The 14,971-nt window shown below is 48.3% G+C and overlaps 1 protein-coding gene across 1 annotated transcript; it reads left to right on the top strand.

The window, feature by feature from the left end:
• The first annotated feature begins 542 nt into the window (after positions 1–542).
• LOC134216046 (cuticle protein 21.3) lies at positions 543–12,544 on the top strand. The gene is made up of 5 exons (XM_062695077.1): positions 543–675; positions 785–1,079; positions 1,669–1,713; positions 11,515–11,689; positions 11,894–12,544. The coding sequence occupies exons 1-5, from the start codon at positions 664–666 to the stop codon at positions 11,976–11,978; spliced, it is 612 nt and encodes a 203-aa protein (XP_062551061.1). The 5' UTR covers positions 543–663; the 3' UTR covers positions 11,979–12,544.
• Positions 12,545–14,971: the final 2,427 nt, after the last annotated feature.

Consider the following 14,971-nt stretch of genomic DNA (forward strand, 5'->3'; position numbering starts at 1 on the left):
CATATTTCCCCATTAGCCATTGTCTATGTCGACCCAACCGAAAGAACAGCACAGTCCTAATGGCATTTCATTCAGCGTTGCTGTTTGCAGTTTTAGAACCTTTCAAATCTCGGAGCCCCCTTCTGCCGAACGTCGCGTCGTCCCATTGCACGGCGACGAACGACATGAAACGGCGTTTCGTTTGATAGTCGCGTTCTCTTGGGCGTCGTTCCTCTGCTGCTGGCTGCTGCCTGCCAAAACTGCATCCAAGTAAGCAGCCGACCCCCAGCACGATGCAGCAGCCCACTTGGATGGGATCACACCCTTTCGATGGGCGACCCAACGCAAAACGCGAGATAAATATGCAGCGACGACGAATTCGCAAAAAGACAAAAAAAAGCGACAAAACATGTTTGGTGGAGCAGCAGCGCCGCCAACTGTGATGCTGTGGCCCGGTGGCGGCGGCAGCTTGGAGAATAATTCTTCGATCTTTCAAACGTACGGTGCGTTGGGCGGCTGGGCCGACCACTAAGCCGCTTAGAACCCCACAATTGCACTTGCGTATAAAAGAGAATTGCGGGCCCAGATTTAGCAACAGTTCTTTGCCGAAAGTGCATTCGTGATAAGCCCGCTGGTTGTTGAGTCCGATTTTGCACGTGAAAAATACATCAAACCGCGATTACAATGGCCTTCAAGGTACGGCTGGTGCAGTTGGGATCCTGTGTTGAAAATAGTGCTTCGGGAGTGATGATGTGCAAATGATGCTAACCTGCCTATCTTTTGTTCCTATTCGGCATTTTCGTAGTTCGTCATTCTGGCAGCCGCCGTGGTTGCGTGTGTGTCTGCCGCCGCCCCAGCCGCCTACTCGATTGCCGCCCCCAGCCTGGACTACCACTCCGTCGGTGCCAGTCACGAGCACACCGTCAAGGGACTGTACGGCCAAAATGTTCTGTCCCAGTACTCGAAGGCGGTGGACTCGCCGCACTCGTCGGTCCGCGTGCACAACTCCCGTCTGACCAACGACGCGTACGGATATGGCCCGCACTACGCCGCCGCTGCATATGCTCCACACTACGCCGCTGCCGCCGCCTACCCAGCTGGTGAGTTTGGAATGATTGCCAATGGGAATGGAATTGAGTGACGAACAAGTGTTCTGGTAGATGTCCACTAAAGCTTTCGCAAGATAGGAAAAATGATTGACATCGAAAAGAAATGAGTAAAGAGTAATGTCGTTAAATATGCATTTGAAAATCGGGTAAGGTGTCGAACTTTTTCATCTTGTCATCGTCATCATCGTGTCGGAACGGAATCCCTCGTTCTCGAGGGTATCACGTTTGCCCCATCATCCTTCTCGTCGTCGTCGTCGTCGTAAGCGGACGGGTATTTTAATCCTTCGGTTCAATGCAGCCAGCGCGCGCGTTGAATGTGCTTCCGTTCGGTTGCTTCTGCTTTCATTGACGTGATGGTCTTAATACGACGATGATGATGACGCGATGATGCAACGAAAGTAGCAAAAGCTGTCCGTACCCGAGTTATCTCTCTATTATGAACGCGTGGTTTGGCACCCGTTTTGCAGAGGAAGTGTTTTCTTTTTTCTTCCCCCGGATATGAGAACGGAGGGAAGCAGCAGTTCAGACAGAGTGTGCGAACTAACTTTTGGATTTATCTGCTTTTTTGCTTCTTCCGCAGCGCATATTGCCGCCCCAGCCATTCGGTACGCCGCCCCAGCTATCGGTGAGTAGTTCCTTTGTTTTATCAGAGGTTTCATTTGTTGTTTTTAATCAAGTTGTAAGTGGAAAAGTTGGGACGTTAAACGTTTTTTCCCATCGATTAGTTTGTTCAGCAATGTGTTCCAAGTCCCAGGTTCCAAGCATGAATTTCAACTTTTAAATAATGGACTAGGCTCAGTCCAAAAATGCTTTAAAGAGCGCCAAGACCATTGGAGTAAATATGGAGAGACTTAAATGGTTTACAGCGATTTCTTCGGAATTCTTTTTTGAAGTTTTGGGAAAGTTAATTTTAGGAAAGTCCAAATAATTCTATAGTGGCATCATGACCGTATAGGGATACTGGACGAGTAAACGATACAGAGTTAGTTTTGTTCGTGTCTGTAAGCTGCGAGACTTTAGCTGGCTACGCAACCGTAGATAGTCCTTCTTGCTGCCGCAACACGTCTTTTCACCTCGCTTCTGACGTCATTATTACATTTCCACCTCAGGACCAACACCGTTCGAACTGCCACGTACTCTGCCAGCCACCAGGTACTTAATTTTGCCAGAGCTTATGGTCAGCCCTATTCTTTAAGTCCCATGTTTAAAAGGCACGAACGCCTCCACTGCTCTGCACTCTACACCAATGATGTCGATGTCATTCGCAAAACCAAGGAGCTTGTAAGACTTGTTAATGATGGTTTCGTTTCTTTGCACACCAGATCTTCGAGTAGCACCCTCCAGAATAATGTTGGACAGCAGAGGTCCATCTAACTCTAACATCACAAACGAATCAGGTATTTCATCAGAATGTTTGACGCTTGATTTGGATCAAACGTCGCACGTAACAGTCGTAACAGTTTTGCCGGAAAGCAATGTTCTAGCATTATAAGCCACATTATTTCCGTTTCATTGAGTCGTGCGGTGAATTAAAGTCCATAAACAGATGATGAGTCCGCAAGTTATATTCCCGGAATTTATCAAGGATAAACATATGGTCCGTTGTTGATCGTACTTCTCGAAAACCGCTTCGATATTCACCGATTAAGCTCTTCAAAACAGAATCCGAGAGAGCTATTTGTAGCGGGTTTTAAGGAGTGTGCCTCGGTAGTCAAATTATTTCAATCACTTGGTAGATTTTTTTGTTCAGCCGGACGTTCCCAACTTTTAAAAACTCGGCCTTCCCATCGGCCTTGCCGTTCTTTAGATCTCGGACAGCCTGTACCGCTTTGTCTAGCGTGGGTGGCTCCACTGCTTGTCCATCATCCTCAATCCTAATTCTGTTTGTGTCCTCTTTGTCCGACTGTCCATTCAACAATAACTCAAAGCGCCTCTTCTACCCCGCAGCTGCCCTTGCTCGAAATGCCTGCAGATTTCCGAAACTGTCATTCATCATAAAAGCTTCTCTCCATCTCCGAGAGTACTTTTTCGTCGTACTCCCGTTCCTTACGCCGGTTAAGGTTTCTCAACAATGCCCTGGCCAGACATTCCCTTTATGACTTCGGGCAAGTCTCCCGGAGACTTCAGGCAAGGCTCCAGTAGACTTCGGGCAAGCCTCCCGGAGACTTCGAGTCTTGAAAAGAGGCTTCCGTGTCTTTTAAAAGAAGGCTTCCGAGGCTCTTGAAATAAGGCTTTCGAGACTCTTGGAACAAGGATTCCGAGCCTCTTGAAAGGAGGCTTTCTAACCTCTTGAACGAAGTCTTCCGAGCTGCTTGGAAGAAGGCTTCGGGCAAGTCTTCCGTAGACTTCGGACATGTCTCATAAAGACTTCTGGCAGGTCTCCCGGAGACTTCAGGCAAGTCTCCTGGACACTTCGGGCAAGTCTCCCGGAGTCTTCGGGCAAGTTCCTTGGTGACTTCGGGCAAGTCTCCTGGTGACTTCGGGCAAGTCTCCTGGAGACTTCGAGCGAGTCTCCAGGGCAATCTTTTGGAGACTTCGGGCAATCTCTTGGAGGCTTTGGGCAAGTCTTATGGTGACTTCGGGCAAGTTTCCCGGTGACTTCAGGCAAGTCTCCCTGTAACTTTGGGCAAGACTTTCGGAGACTTCGGGCAAGCCTCCTGGAGACTTCGGGCAAGTATCCCGGAGACTTCGGGTAAGCCTCCCGGAGACTTCTGGCAAGCCTCCCGGAGACTTTGAGCCTTGAAAGGAGGCTTCCGAGCCTCATGAAAGGAGGCTTCCGAGCCTCTTGGAAGGAGGCTTCCGCGCCTCTTGGAAGGAGGCTTCCGAGCCTCTTGGAAGGAGGCTTCCGAGCCTCTTGGAAGGAGGCTTCCGAGCCTCTTGGAAGGAGGCTTCCGAGCCTCTTGGAAGGAGGCTTCCGAGCCTCTTGGAAGGAGGCTTCCGAGCCTCTTGGAAAGAGGCTTCCGAGCCTCTTGGAAGGAGGCTTCTGAGCCTCTTGGAAGGAGGCTTCTGAACCTCTTGGAAGGAGGCTTCTGAGCCTCTTGGAAGGAGGCTTCCGAGCCTCTTGGAAGGAGGCTTCCGAGCCTCTTGGAAGGAGGCTTCCAAGCCTCTTGAAAGGAGGCTGAGCCTCTTGAAAGGAGGCCTGAGCCTCTTGAAAGGAGGCTCTGAGCCTCTTGAAAGGAGGCTTCCGAGCCTCTTGAAAGGAGGCTTCCGAGCCTCTTGAAAGGAGGCTTCCGAGCCTCTTGAAAGGAGGCTTCCGAGCCTCTTGAAAGAAGGCTTCCGAGCCTCTTGAAAGGAGGCTTCCGAGCCTCTTGAAAGGAGACTTCCGAGCCTCTTGAAAGGAATCTTCCGAGCCTCTTGAAAGGAGTCTTCCGAGCCTCTTGAAAGGAGGCTTCCGAGCCTCTTGAAAGGAGGCTTCCGAGCCTCTTGAAAGGAGGCTTCCGAGCCTCTTGAAAGGAGGCTTCCGAGCCTCTTGAAAGGAGGCTTCCAAGCTTCCTGAAAGGAGGCTTCCGAACCTCTTGAAAGGAGGCTTCCGAGCCTCTTGAAAGGAGGCTTCCGAGCCTTTTGAAAGGAGGCTTCCGAGCCTCTTGAAAGGAGGCTTCCGAGCCTCTTGAAAGAAGGCTTCCGAGCCTCTTGAAAGGAGGCTTCCGAGCCTCTTGAAAGGAGGCTTCCGAGCCTCTTGAAAGGAGGCTTCCGAGCCTCTTGAAAGGAGGCTTTCAAGCCTCTTAAAAAGAGGCTTCCTTGCATCTTGAAAATAAGCTTCCGAGCTTCTTGAAAATAAGCTTCCGAGCCTCTTGAAAGGAGGCTTCCGAGCCTCTTGAAAGGAAGCTTCCGAGCCTTTTGAAAGGAGGCTTCCGAGCCTTTTGAAAGAAGGCTTCCAAACCTCTTGAAAGGGGGCTTCCGAACCTCTTGAAAGGAGGCTTCTGAACCTCTTGAAAAGAGGCTTCCGAGCCTCTTGAAAGGAGGCTTCCGAGCCTCTTGAAAGGAGGCTTCCGAGCCTCTTGAAAGGAGGCTTCCGAACCTCTTGAAAGGAGGCTTCCGAACCTCTTGAAAGGAGGCTTCCGAACCTCTTGAAAGGAGGCTTCCGAGCCTCTTGAAAGGAGGCTTTCTTGACTCTTGAAATGAGGCTTTCTTGACTCTTGAAATGAGGCTTTCGAGCCTCTTGAAAGGTGGCTTCCAGACCTCTTTAAAAGTGGCTTCCGAGCCTCTTGAAAGGAGGCTCCCAAGCCTCTTGAAAGGAGGCTTCCGAGCCTCTTGAAAGGAGACTTACGAGCCTCTTGAAAGGAGGCTTCCGAGCCTCTTGAAAGGAGGCTTCCTAGCCTCTTGAAAGGAGGCTTCCGAGCCTCTTGAAAGATGCTTCCGAGCCTCTTGAAAGGAGGCTTCCGAGCCTCTTGAAAGGAGGCTTCCGAGCCTCTTGAAAGGAGGCTTCCGAGCCTCTTGAAAGGAGGCTTCCGAGCCTCTTGAAAGGAGGCTTCCGAGCCTCTTGAAAGGAGGCTTCCGAGCCTCTTGAAAGGAGGCTTCTGAGCCTCTTGGAATGAGGCTTCCAGGCCTCTTGAAAGGAGGCTTCTGAGCCTCTTGAAAGGAGGCTTCCAGCCTCTTGAAAGGGAGGCTGGAGCCTCTTGAAAGGAGGCTTCTGAGCCTCTTGAAAGGAGGCTTCTGAGCCTCTTGAAAGGAGGCTTCCTGAGCCTCTTGAAAGGAGGCTTCCGGGCCTCTTGAAAGGAGGCTTCCGAGCCTCTTGAAAGGAGGCTTCTGAGCCTCTTGAAAGGAGGCTTCTGAGCCTCTTGAAAGGAGGCTTGAGCCTCTTGAAAGGAGGCTGGAGCCTCTTGAAAGGAGGCTTCTGAGCCTCTTGAAAGGAGGCTCTGAGCCTCTTGAAAGGAGGCTTCCTGAACCTCTTGAAAGGAGGCTTCTGAACCTCTTGAAAGGAGGCTTCCAGAACCTCTTGAAAGGAGGCTTCTGGAGCCTCTTGAAAGGAGGCTTTCTTGACTCTTGAAATGAGGCTTTCTTGACTCTTGAAATGAGGCTTTGAGGCCTCTTGAAAGGTGGCTTCCAGACCTCTTTAAAAGTGGCTTCCGAGCCTCTTGAAAGGAGGCTCCCAAGCCTCTTGAAAGGAGGCTTCCGAGCCTCTTGAAAGGAGACTTACGAGCCTCTTGAAAGGAGGCTTCCGAGCCTCTTGAAAGGAGGCTTCCTAGCCTCTTGAAAGGAGGCTTCCGAGCCTCTTGAAAGATGCTTCCGAGCCTCTTGAAAGGAGGCTTCCGAGCCTCTTGAAAGGAGGCTTGGAGCCTCTTGAAAGGAGGCTTCCTGAGCCTCTTGAAAGGAGGCTTCCGAGCCTCTTGAAAGGAGGCCTGAGCCTCTTGAAAGGAGGCTTCCTGGCCTCTTGAAAGGAGGCTTCTGAGCTTCTTGAAAGGAGGCTTCTGAGCCTCTTGAAAGGAGGCTTCCAGAGCCTCTTGAAAGGAGGCTTCTGAGCCTCTTGAAAGGAGGCTTCTGAGCCTCTTGAAAGGAGGCTTCTGAGCCTCTTGAAAGGAGGCTTCTGAGCCTCTTGAAAGGAGGCTTCCAGGCCTCTTGAAAGGGAGGCTTCCTGAGCCTCTTGAAAGGAGGCTTCCGAGCCTCTTGAAAGGAGGCTTCTGAGCCTCTTGAAAGGAGGCTTCTGAGCCTCTTGAAAGGAGGCTTCCTGAGCCTCTTGAAAGGAGGCTCTGAGCCTCTTGAAAGGAGGCTTCTGAGCCTCTTGAAAGGAGGCTGGAGCCTCTTGAAAGGAGGCTTCTGAGCCTCTTGAAAGGAGGCTTCTGAGCCTCTTGAAAGGAGGCTTGAGCCTCTTGAAAGGAGGCTTTTGAGCATCTTGAAAGGAGGCTTTTGAGCTTCTTGAAAGGAGGCTTCAGAGCCTCTTGAAAGGAGGCTTCAGAGCCTCTTGAAAGGAGGCTTCCGAGCCTCTTGAAAGGAGGCTCCCGAGCCTCTCGAAAGGAGGCTTCCGAACCTCTTGAAAGGAGGCTTCCGAACCTCTTGAAAGGAGGCTTCCGAACCTCTGTAAAGGAGGCTTCCGAGCCTCCTGAAAGGAGGCTTTCTTGACTCTTGAAATGAGGCTTTCTTGACTCTTGAAATGAGGCTTTCGAGCCTCTTGAAAGGTGGCTTCCAGACCTCTTTAAAAGTGGCTTCCGAGCCTCTTGAAAGGAGGCTCCCAAGCCTCTTGAAAGGAGGCTTCCGAGCCTCTTGAAAGGAGACTTACGAGCCTCTTGAAAGGAGGCTTCCGAGCCTCTTGAAAGGAGGCTTCCTAGCCTCTTGAAAGGAGGCTTCTGAGCCTCTTGAAAGATGCTTCCTGAGCCTCTTGAAAGGAGGCTTCCTGAGCCTCTTGAAAGGAGGCTTCTGAGCCTCTTGAAAGGAGGCTTCTGAGCCTCTTGAAAGGAGGCCTGAGCCTCTTGAAAGGAGGCTTCTGAGCCTCTTGAAAGGAGGCTTCCTGAGCCTCTTGAAAGGAGGCTCTGAGCCTCTTGAAAGGAGGCCTGAGCCTCTTGAAAGGAGGCTTCTGAGCTTCTTGAAAGGAGGCCTGAGCCTCTTGAAAGGAGGCTTCTGAGCCTCTTGAAAGGAGGCTTCTGAGCCTCTTGAAAGGAGGCTTCTGAGCCTCTTGAAAGGAGGCCTGAGCCTCTTGAAAGGAGGCTTCTGAGCCTCTTGAAAGGAGGCTTCTGAGCCTCTTGAAAGGAGGCTTTGAGCCTCTTGAAAGGAGGCTCTGAGCCTCTTGAAAGGAGGCTTCTGAGCCTCTTGAAAGGAGGCTTCTGAGCCTCTTGAAAGGAGGCCTGAGCCTCTTGAAAGGAGGGCTGAGCCTCTTGAAAGGAGGCTTCCGAGCCTCTTGAAAGGAGGCTTCCGAGCCTCTTGAAAGGAGGCTTCCGAACATCTTGAAAGGAGGCTTCCGAGCCTCTTGAAAGGAGGCTTTCTTGACTCTTGAAATGAGGCTTTCTTGACTCTTGAAATGAGGCTTTCGAGCCTCTTGAAAGGTGGCTTCCAGACCTCTTTAAAAGTGGCTTCCGAGCCTCTTGAAAGGAGGCTCCCAAGCCTCTTGAGAGGAGGCTTCCGAGCCTCTTGAAAGGAGACTTACGAGCCTCTTGAAAGGAGGCTTCCGAGCCTCTTGAAAGGAGGCTTCCTAGCCTCTTGAAAGGAGGCTTCCTAGCCTCTTGAAAGGAGGCTTCCGAGCCTCTTGAAAGGAGGCTTCTGAGCCTCTTGAAAGGAGGCTTCTGAGCCTCTTGAAAGGAGGCTTCTGAGCCTCTTGAAAGGAGGCTTCTGAGCTTCTTGAAAGGAGGCTTCTGAGCCTCTTGAAAGGAGGCTTCTGAGCCTCTTGAAAGGAGGCTTCTGAGCCTCTTGAAAGAAGGCTTTTGAGCCTCTTGCAAGGAGGCTGCTGAGCCTCTTGAAAGGAGGCTTCTGAGCCTCTTGAAAGAAAGCTTCTGAGCCTCTTGAAAGGAGGCTTCTGAGCCTCTTGAAAGGAGGCTTCTGAGCCTCTTGAAAGGAGGCCTGAGCCTCTTGAAAGGAGGCTTCTGAGCCTCTTGAAAGGAGGCTTCCGGGCCTCTTGAAAGGAGGCTCTGAGCCTCTTGAAAGGAGGCTTCTGAGCCTCTTGAAAGGAGGCTTGAGCCTCTTGAAAGGGGGCTTCTGAGCCTCTTGAAAGGAGGCTTCCTGAGCCTCTTGAAAGGAGGCTTCTGAGCCTCTTGAAAGGAGGCTTCCTGAGCCTCTTGAAAGGAGGCCTGAGCCTCTTGAAAGGAGGCTTCTGAGCCTCTTGAAAGGAGGCCTGAGCCTCTTGAAAGGAGGCTTCTGAGCCTCTTGAAAGGAGGCCTGAGCCTCTTGAAAGGAGGCTTGAGCCTCTTGAAAGGAGGCTTCTGAGCCTCTTGAAAGGAGGCTTCTGAGCCTCTTGAAAGGAGGCTTCCGAGCCTTTGAAAGGAGGCTTCTGAGCCTCTTGAAAGGAGGCTTGAGCCTCTTGAAAGGAGGCTTCGAGCCTCTTGAAAGGAGGCTTGAGCCTCTTGAAAGGAGGCTTCTGAGCCTCTTGAAAGGAGGCCTGAGCCTCTTGAAAGGAGGCTTTGAGCCTCTTGAAAGGAGGCTTTAGAGCCTCTTGAAGGGGGCTTCCAGGTCTTTAGAAAGGAGGTTTCCGAGCCTCTTGAAAGAGGCTTCTGAGCCTCTTGAAAGGAGGCTTCCTGAGCCTCTTAAAAGGCGGCTTTCGAGCCTCTTGAAAGGAGGCTTCCGAGCCTCTTGAAAGGAGGCTTCCGAGCCTCTTGAAAAGAGGCTTCTGAGCCTCTTGAAAGGAGGCTTCCGAGCCTCTTAAAAGGAGGCTTCCGAGCCTCTTGAAAGGAGGCTTCCGAGCCTCTTGAAAGGAGGCTTCCGAGCCTCTTGAAAGGAGGCTTCCGAGCCTCTTGAAAGGAGGCTTCCGAGCCTCTGGAAATGAGGCTTCCGAGCCTCTAAAAAGGAGGCTTCCGAGCCTCTTGAAAGGAGGCTTCCGAGCCTCTTGAAAGGAGACTTAGGGCAATTCTCCCGGAGACTTCGGGCAAGTCTCCCAGAGACTTCGAGCAAGTCTCCCGGAGACTTCGGGCAAGTCTCCCGGAGACTTCGGGCAAGTCTCCCGGAGACTTCGGGCAAGTCTCCCGGAGACTTCGGGCAAGTCTCCCGGAGACTTCGGGCAAGTCTCCCGGAGACTTCGGGCAAGTCTCCCGGAGACTTCGGGCAAGTCTTCTGGAGACTTCGGGCGAGTCTCCCGGAGTATTCAGGCAAGTCTGCTGGAGACTTCGGGCAAGTCTTCTGGATACTTCGGAAAAGTTTCCTGGAGACCTCTTGCGAGTCTCACGGAGACTTCTGACAAGTCTCGCGTAGACTTCGGGCAAGTCTCCCGGGGACTTCGGGAAAGTCTCCCGGGGACTTCGGGCAAGTCTCCCGGTGACTTCGGATTCCGAGCCTTTTGAAAGGCAACTTCCAAGACTTTTGAAAGGAGGCTTCCGAGCCTATTGAAAGGAGGCTTTCGAGCCTCTTGAAAGGCAACTTCCGAGACTTTTGAAAGGAGGCTTCCGAGCCTCTTGAAAAAAGGCTTCGGGCAAGTCTCTCGAAGACTTCGGGCAATTTTCTTCGGCGAATTGTTGCTGCAGCTTTCTCTCCTTCGTCGGCCAATGAGTCATCTCACGCTCGCTTGTCCCGTCTGCAGTTGCCTTTAACTCGCTCTATCGCGGCTTTTGCCTTTCAATCTTCCACCAGATTGCATCTATAATCCACTTCTTCCGCTGAGTGCGCTGCTCACACAGGTTGTTCTCGCTTTTTTTGATAAGGGCATTACTGATGGCCGTCCTCTGCTCTACAAGGCTGCCACCTTCTGGAACATCCACTGCCCGAGTACCAAGTTAAGTTCTTCACCGAACCATCTCTTCAAATCTCGATCTCCTAGTCGGCGTGTGGTGAATCGCCCTCTCGAGTCTCTCATCCCGCCGCTGAATCCGAGCAATACGTAATCTGATCTCGCCAATTAGAAGGTGATGATCAGATGCGATGTCAGCGCTGCGTTTATTCCTGAGGCACCGCGAAGCGTCTATTGCAGTACGAGATGCCCGCGAAAGAGTACAAGCTGAATCTTGGCTTTGGTGAGGGTACCAGACGATTAACATCTGGGTACGAGTTATTTTATGGAGGAGGAACGATTTGTAGGGTCAGCGCCAGGACTGCGTAGTCTTGTCTTCACTCGAAGCAGAGTATTGGGCGCTTACGGTGACTTGTCAGGAAGATGTACGGCTGCGTCTTCATGGTAATTTTTCAGAATGTTTCTCATCTTCTAAAAGAACCACTGGGTCACTGTCCAGGATTAACGAAAGGTCACTGTATTGATTTTGTTTTGAAACTGTTACTGTACTTGGTCGACCGTAACTCGGCATCCCTAAAAAGTGAAATCATGTGCTATTTTATTATTGATTTTTCATAGAATGTTTTGGTCAAATTCTCAGCTGCTGGGACTGGAACCTATGTACCTTGTTTTAGGCGCATTCATTCTTTCGGGATATGACTAATGGCGTGAATTGTATCGTACTAGTGTCGAGAAAACACCACTGCTTTATATTCTTTGTATGTTGCGATGGAGCACCCCAAGAAAATGGTAGACTACTTCCTAACGAAGCTTCACCCATCAGTTGTAAATCTGGAACTGACTTCACTAAAGACATTTTCAAGGAGACGCGTATGGTCAGTTGAAAAGCAATGTGAACGGATTACCAGGTGGAAAGGAATCATTCTTCGCTTCTTGCGTTGTTATTTTTTATGAAGAATTATGAATGCTATAATAACTCAGGAACTTTCAACATATCACAGACGTTAAATTAATATTTTCTGAGAAACCCTTTCTTATTCTCTTACACTTCATCTAGTTTACTGTCTACGTACGATAGTGCACTGTATACACTGATTCTTTTATTTATAACCTCCACCTTCATTACAGCTCACCCAGCTGTGTCCTACGCCGCTGCCCCAGTCGTTAAGGCCGCCTATCCAGCCTACGGAGCCGCTGCCTACCCAGCTGCCTATGGCCATCCAGCCGCCTATGCTCATCCAGCCGCGTATGCCCATCCAGCCGCCTATGGCCACGCTGCTATTGCCTCCCCTCTGGCCTACAAGTAAGCATTTTCTTTCACCTGATTGGACATGGCGTTCTGTTCGGTTGATTAGTAGGGTGGCTTTTAAACGGAACCAAAGAGCCTGCTCGCTTGCTTTGATCCACTACGGTGCCCCCTCCGTGTTCGCTTCACCGCCCGAAATCAACATGACACTTCGAGATTAAAAATTAACCCATCTTCCGTTTTGATTTCCGTTTCCTTTAGGGCTCCACTGGCTGCAGCTCCGATTGCCGCCCATCCAGGAGCCGTCGTCTCGTTCGCTGGCCTTGGCGCTCAGTACGCTTGGTAAATCGATCCATACCTCCCCAACAACTACCACAACCGACTGTCGGACCGATTTCCCCACCTGATATGAACGCCACAAACATTACACATAGGGTACACACAGTCAAGGAACCGCTCACTTAATATGGGAGCCATATCTTTTGTACATACAGCAATTGCAGACGAGGCTAGGTTTTAAGTTTAAGCACGGAATAATCGCAAAAAAAGAACTGAGATTTTCCCCGGTGCTATCGTGAATCGGGGAGGAAAATCCTCTACTTTAGAGCTTATAAGAAGGGGGAGGGGGCGACCTCACTTCCTCACTACCTTTCCGATCTCTTTGTTGCACTCCGGAATGTATCCACTCGGGCAGGCGAAACAAAAGCCAGTCGAACGAATGGAAAAGTGCGCTTCTCTTTTGCACAGAAAAGTTGTAAATATTTATTTTTTTCCCATCTGACCTGTCCTGTTCCACACACTCGCCCCCAACATTATTTCATATTTACTGTACAAACTAAAGAATGAAAAAAAAAGTTCATTCCCGAGTGAAAAATTGAGCTATAAGTAAGAATAAAGGAAACACAAATCCAAAACAGCAAATGGACTCATAAATCATCCGAAATCATTGTTGCGTTGCTAAATGGTGCCCCGAACAGGATGCATACCGTGATACCATGGAGGTATGTAATACCGACAATGGGCAACGAATTCAGAGTTAAAATTCGTTTTCATTCGGAGGTTTTTCCAGTTGGAGGTTCCCTATCAAACTGGATGCAAAAGCGAGTTAATGTTTCATTTTGCTTTTCATGGGATCTTGTATAGAATATGGCCGGTTAAGCGTTATTAGTTGAAGCGCATAAAAACAAGTTCCACATTGTGAAAAAAATAGAAACACTGTGCGTTTACAAAATTATTAACGTTTACAGAGAACAACACATGTTTTGCCAAAATTTGGAAACAGAATCCACGAAAGTAAAAAAAATGTGTGGAACTGTTAAAAGCACTGATTAAAAGAATTCGTAGACAAGTTCGTCAATTTTGTAATTCAAATTGATCCAAAATGTTCAGATAATATAATCATAATACGATAAAAAATTCTAGTTTGATTATTAGTAGAGTTGCAATTTGCAATTTATAAAAAAGTGGATTCTCCAAAGCGGCACTAATGCCCTTTTTCCTGTCTTGTAAATTTTGAAGGGCTAAAAATCCATGAAAACAAAAATTTCCTCATCTAATTGACAACTGTTACAGGGATTGATTGCCTTATGGCGCCATTTGGATTTACCGCCACCGTGTCCAATCGATAATAAATCAAAAAGAAAGTCTTGAATATTTTAGTTCCTATACCCGGAGGTGGGAGGAGACCCATAAAGCAGAATAGCCATCGGCCGTTACTGCTGTAACCCGCTTGGGACGACCCCAAATAAGTATGCAGTGATGAGAAAAATGTGATGGGTTTTCCGCTTTCTTAGGGGAGGGTGAAAGACAAATAAAAAGTAGATTTATCGGGATGTCTTGCGATCATTTGCTGTGGGAAAAACAATTTCCCTTAATGGAAAAAGATGCCTGTTGCAAACAAATAGGGGCTTAGCGGAAATATTTATGCAGTTGGTGCCAACTGTTTAGGTTGATTACGGTGGAATTGACGATTGGCCAAATAATGGAATATTTGTCGACCTTTTTTCCGAATGCAAAACCCAACTAACTTATCTATAAAACTCATTCACAACCTTTTGGATTTCCTCACAAAATCAATCTCAAAACGAGAATTCAAACAAGTGCTGTAATGTTCAATTCAGAAACAAAGTTTAAAACAGGATCTATCAGAGGAGCATCCACATTCCAAGTCGTGGGTAGGACAAATATAGAACATGTCGATTTACGCAAAGTTTTGGTGTTGATAAATCGATGCACATTTTACATATAGGGGAACTGTTCCATTTTCCATCTCACTGAACATATATTCATCTCATCGCAAAACAGAGAAATACAGCACCAATCTTGTCGCTTCTTTTTGCTAACATGCATGCTCACTGCTGAAAAAATCACAAAAAAAAAACAAATCAAATTCTTTTTCATTACTTTGTTTTTGATGTGGAAATGGGAGCTATGAGATGAAGGGCCGAGCCGTTCCCCTACCCAATTGTGAATGTTAAAGACTTTCTGTATTCCGGACATAATTTTCACATAATTTGTAAAATTTTCATTTTTCAGAACAAATATTGCTTCTTCAATAAGCACCATTGTGTATTTCGCATCATTGTCTAGGGGGACAAGGGGCAATATGGACACCCTAAGATTTTAATCAATATTAGGTGATTAAAATTGAATATAATTCGGATTTCTAGCAATTACATGATACTATTACTCGTTAACTACCAGTTCTGTTTTGAATCGTATTGAAAATAAGGCAATTTCGATCAAATAGGGACGATTTTGTAATAGTTAATTTTTCACTACTCTCAGGAAGGTAGCGGGGTAGATTGGACACCCCCATGGGGCAGTATGGACTGGACACCCTTATAAAAAATGAAGAAATTTATCTTACTTGTGATTATATGCCATTGTAAACTATTTTATGGATCACCCAACATAAATATTACCCAAATGTTCATCTTCCTGTCATGATTTTGTATGAGACACCTAAAATTGTGTTTGGATCATCAACATCCGAAAATCTATTTCCCTCTTCTTAAGGTGATTATAGAATGAAGCCCGTGGTGAATTTCAAATTCACCACACGTTTATCTGCATTCATTTCCAAAAGCCTAAATCTGGCGTAATACTTTTCGTACAGTGCCGAAATTCAAATTATGATTGTTCAGCATAACTAAGCAAACGATCTTCCATTATTCCCGCCCCATACGCGTTACGGTTCTTTCATCTCGTGCTCTTGAAAAAAATATTGGAAAAGCACGTGGTTTACAAAATGGCCGATTTCTTGCTTCATTCTATAATCACCTTAAGCGAGGTTATATATGGTCGTTTTCTATATTAATTCCATGGTGAATAGAAGAA

Source organism: Armigeres subalbatus, chromosome 1, assembly GCF_024139115.2.
Source record: "Armigeres subalbatus isolate Guangzhou_Male chromosome 1, GZ_Asu_2, whole genome shotgun sequence".
In the NCBI taxonomy this organism is placed as follows: Eukaryota; Metazoa; Arthropoda; class Insecta; order Diptera; family Culicidae; genus Armigeres; species Armigeres subalbatus.

Excerpts from the sequence above, each read along its gene's own strand:
- LOC134216046 (XM_062695077.1), top strand. Across the intron at positions 1,080-1,668 it reads TGCCGCCGCCTACCCAGCTG|CGCATATTGCCGCCCCAGCC; the intron begins GTGAGTTTGGAA and ends CTTCTTCCGCAG. Across the intron at positions 11,690-11,893 it reads GCCTCCCCTCTGGCCTACAA|GGCTCCACTGGCTGCAGCTC; the intron begins GTAAGCATTTTC and ends CGTTTCCTTTAG.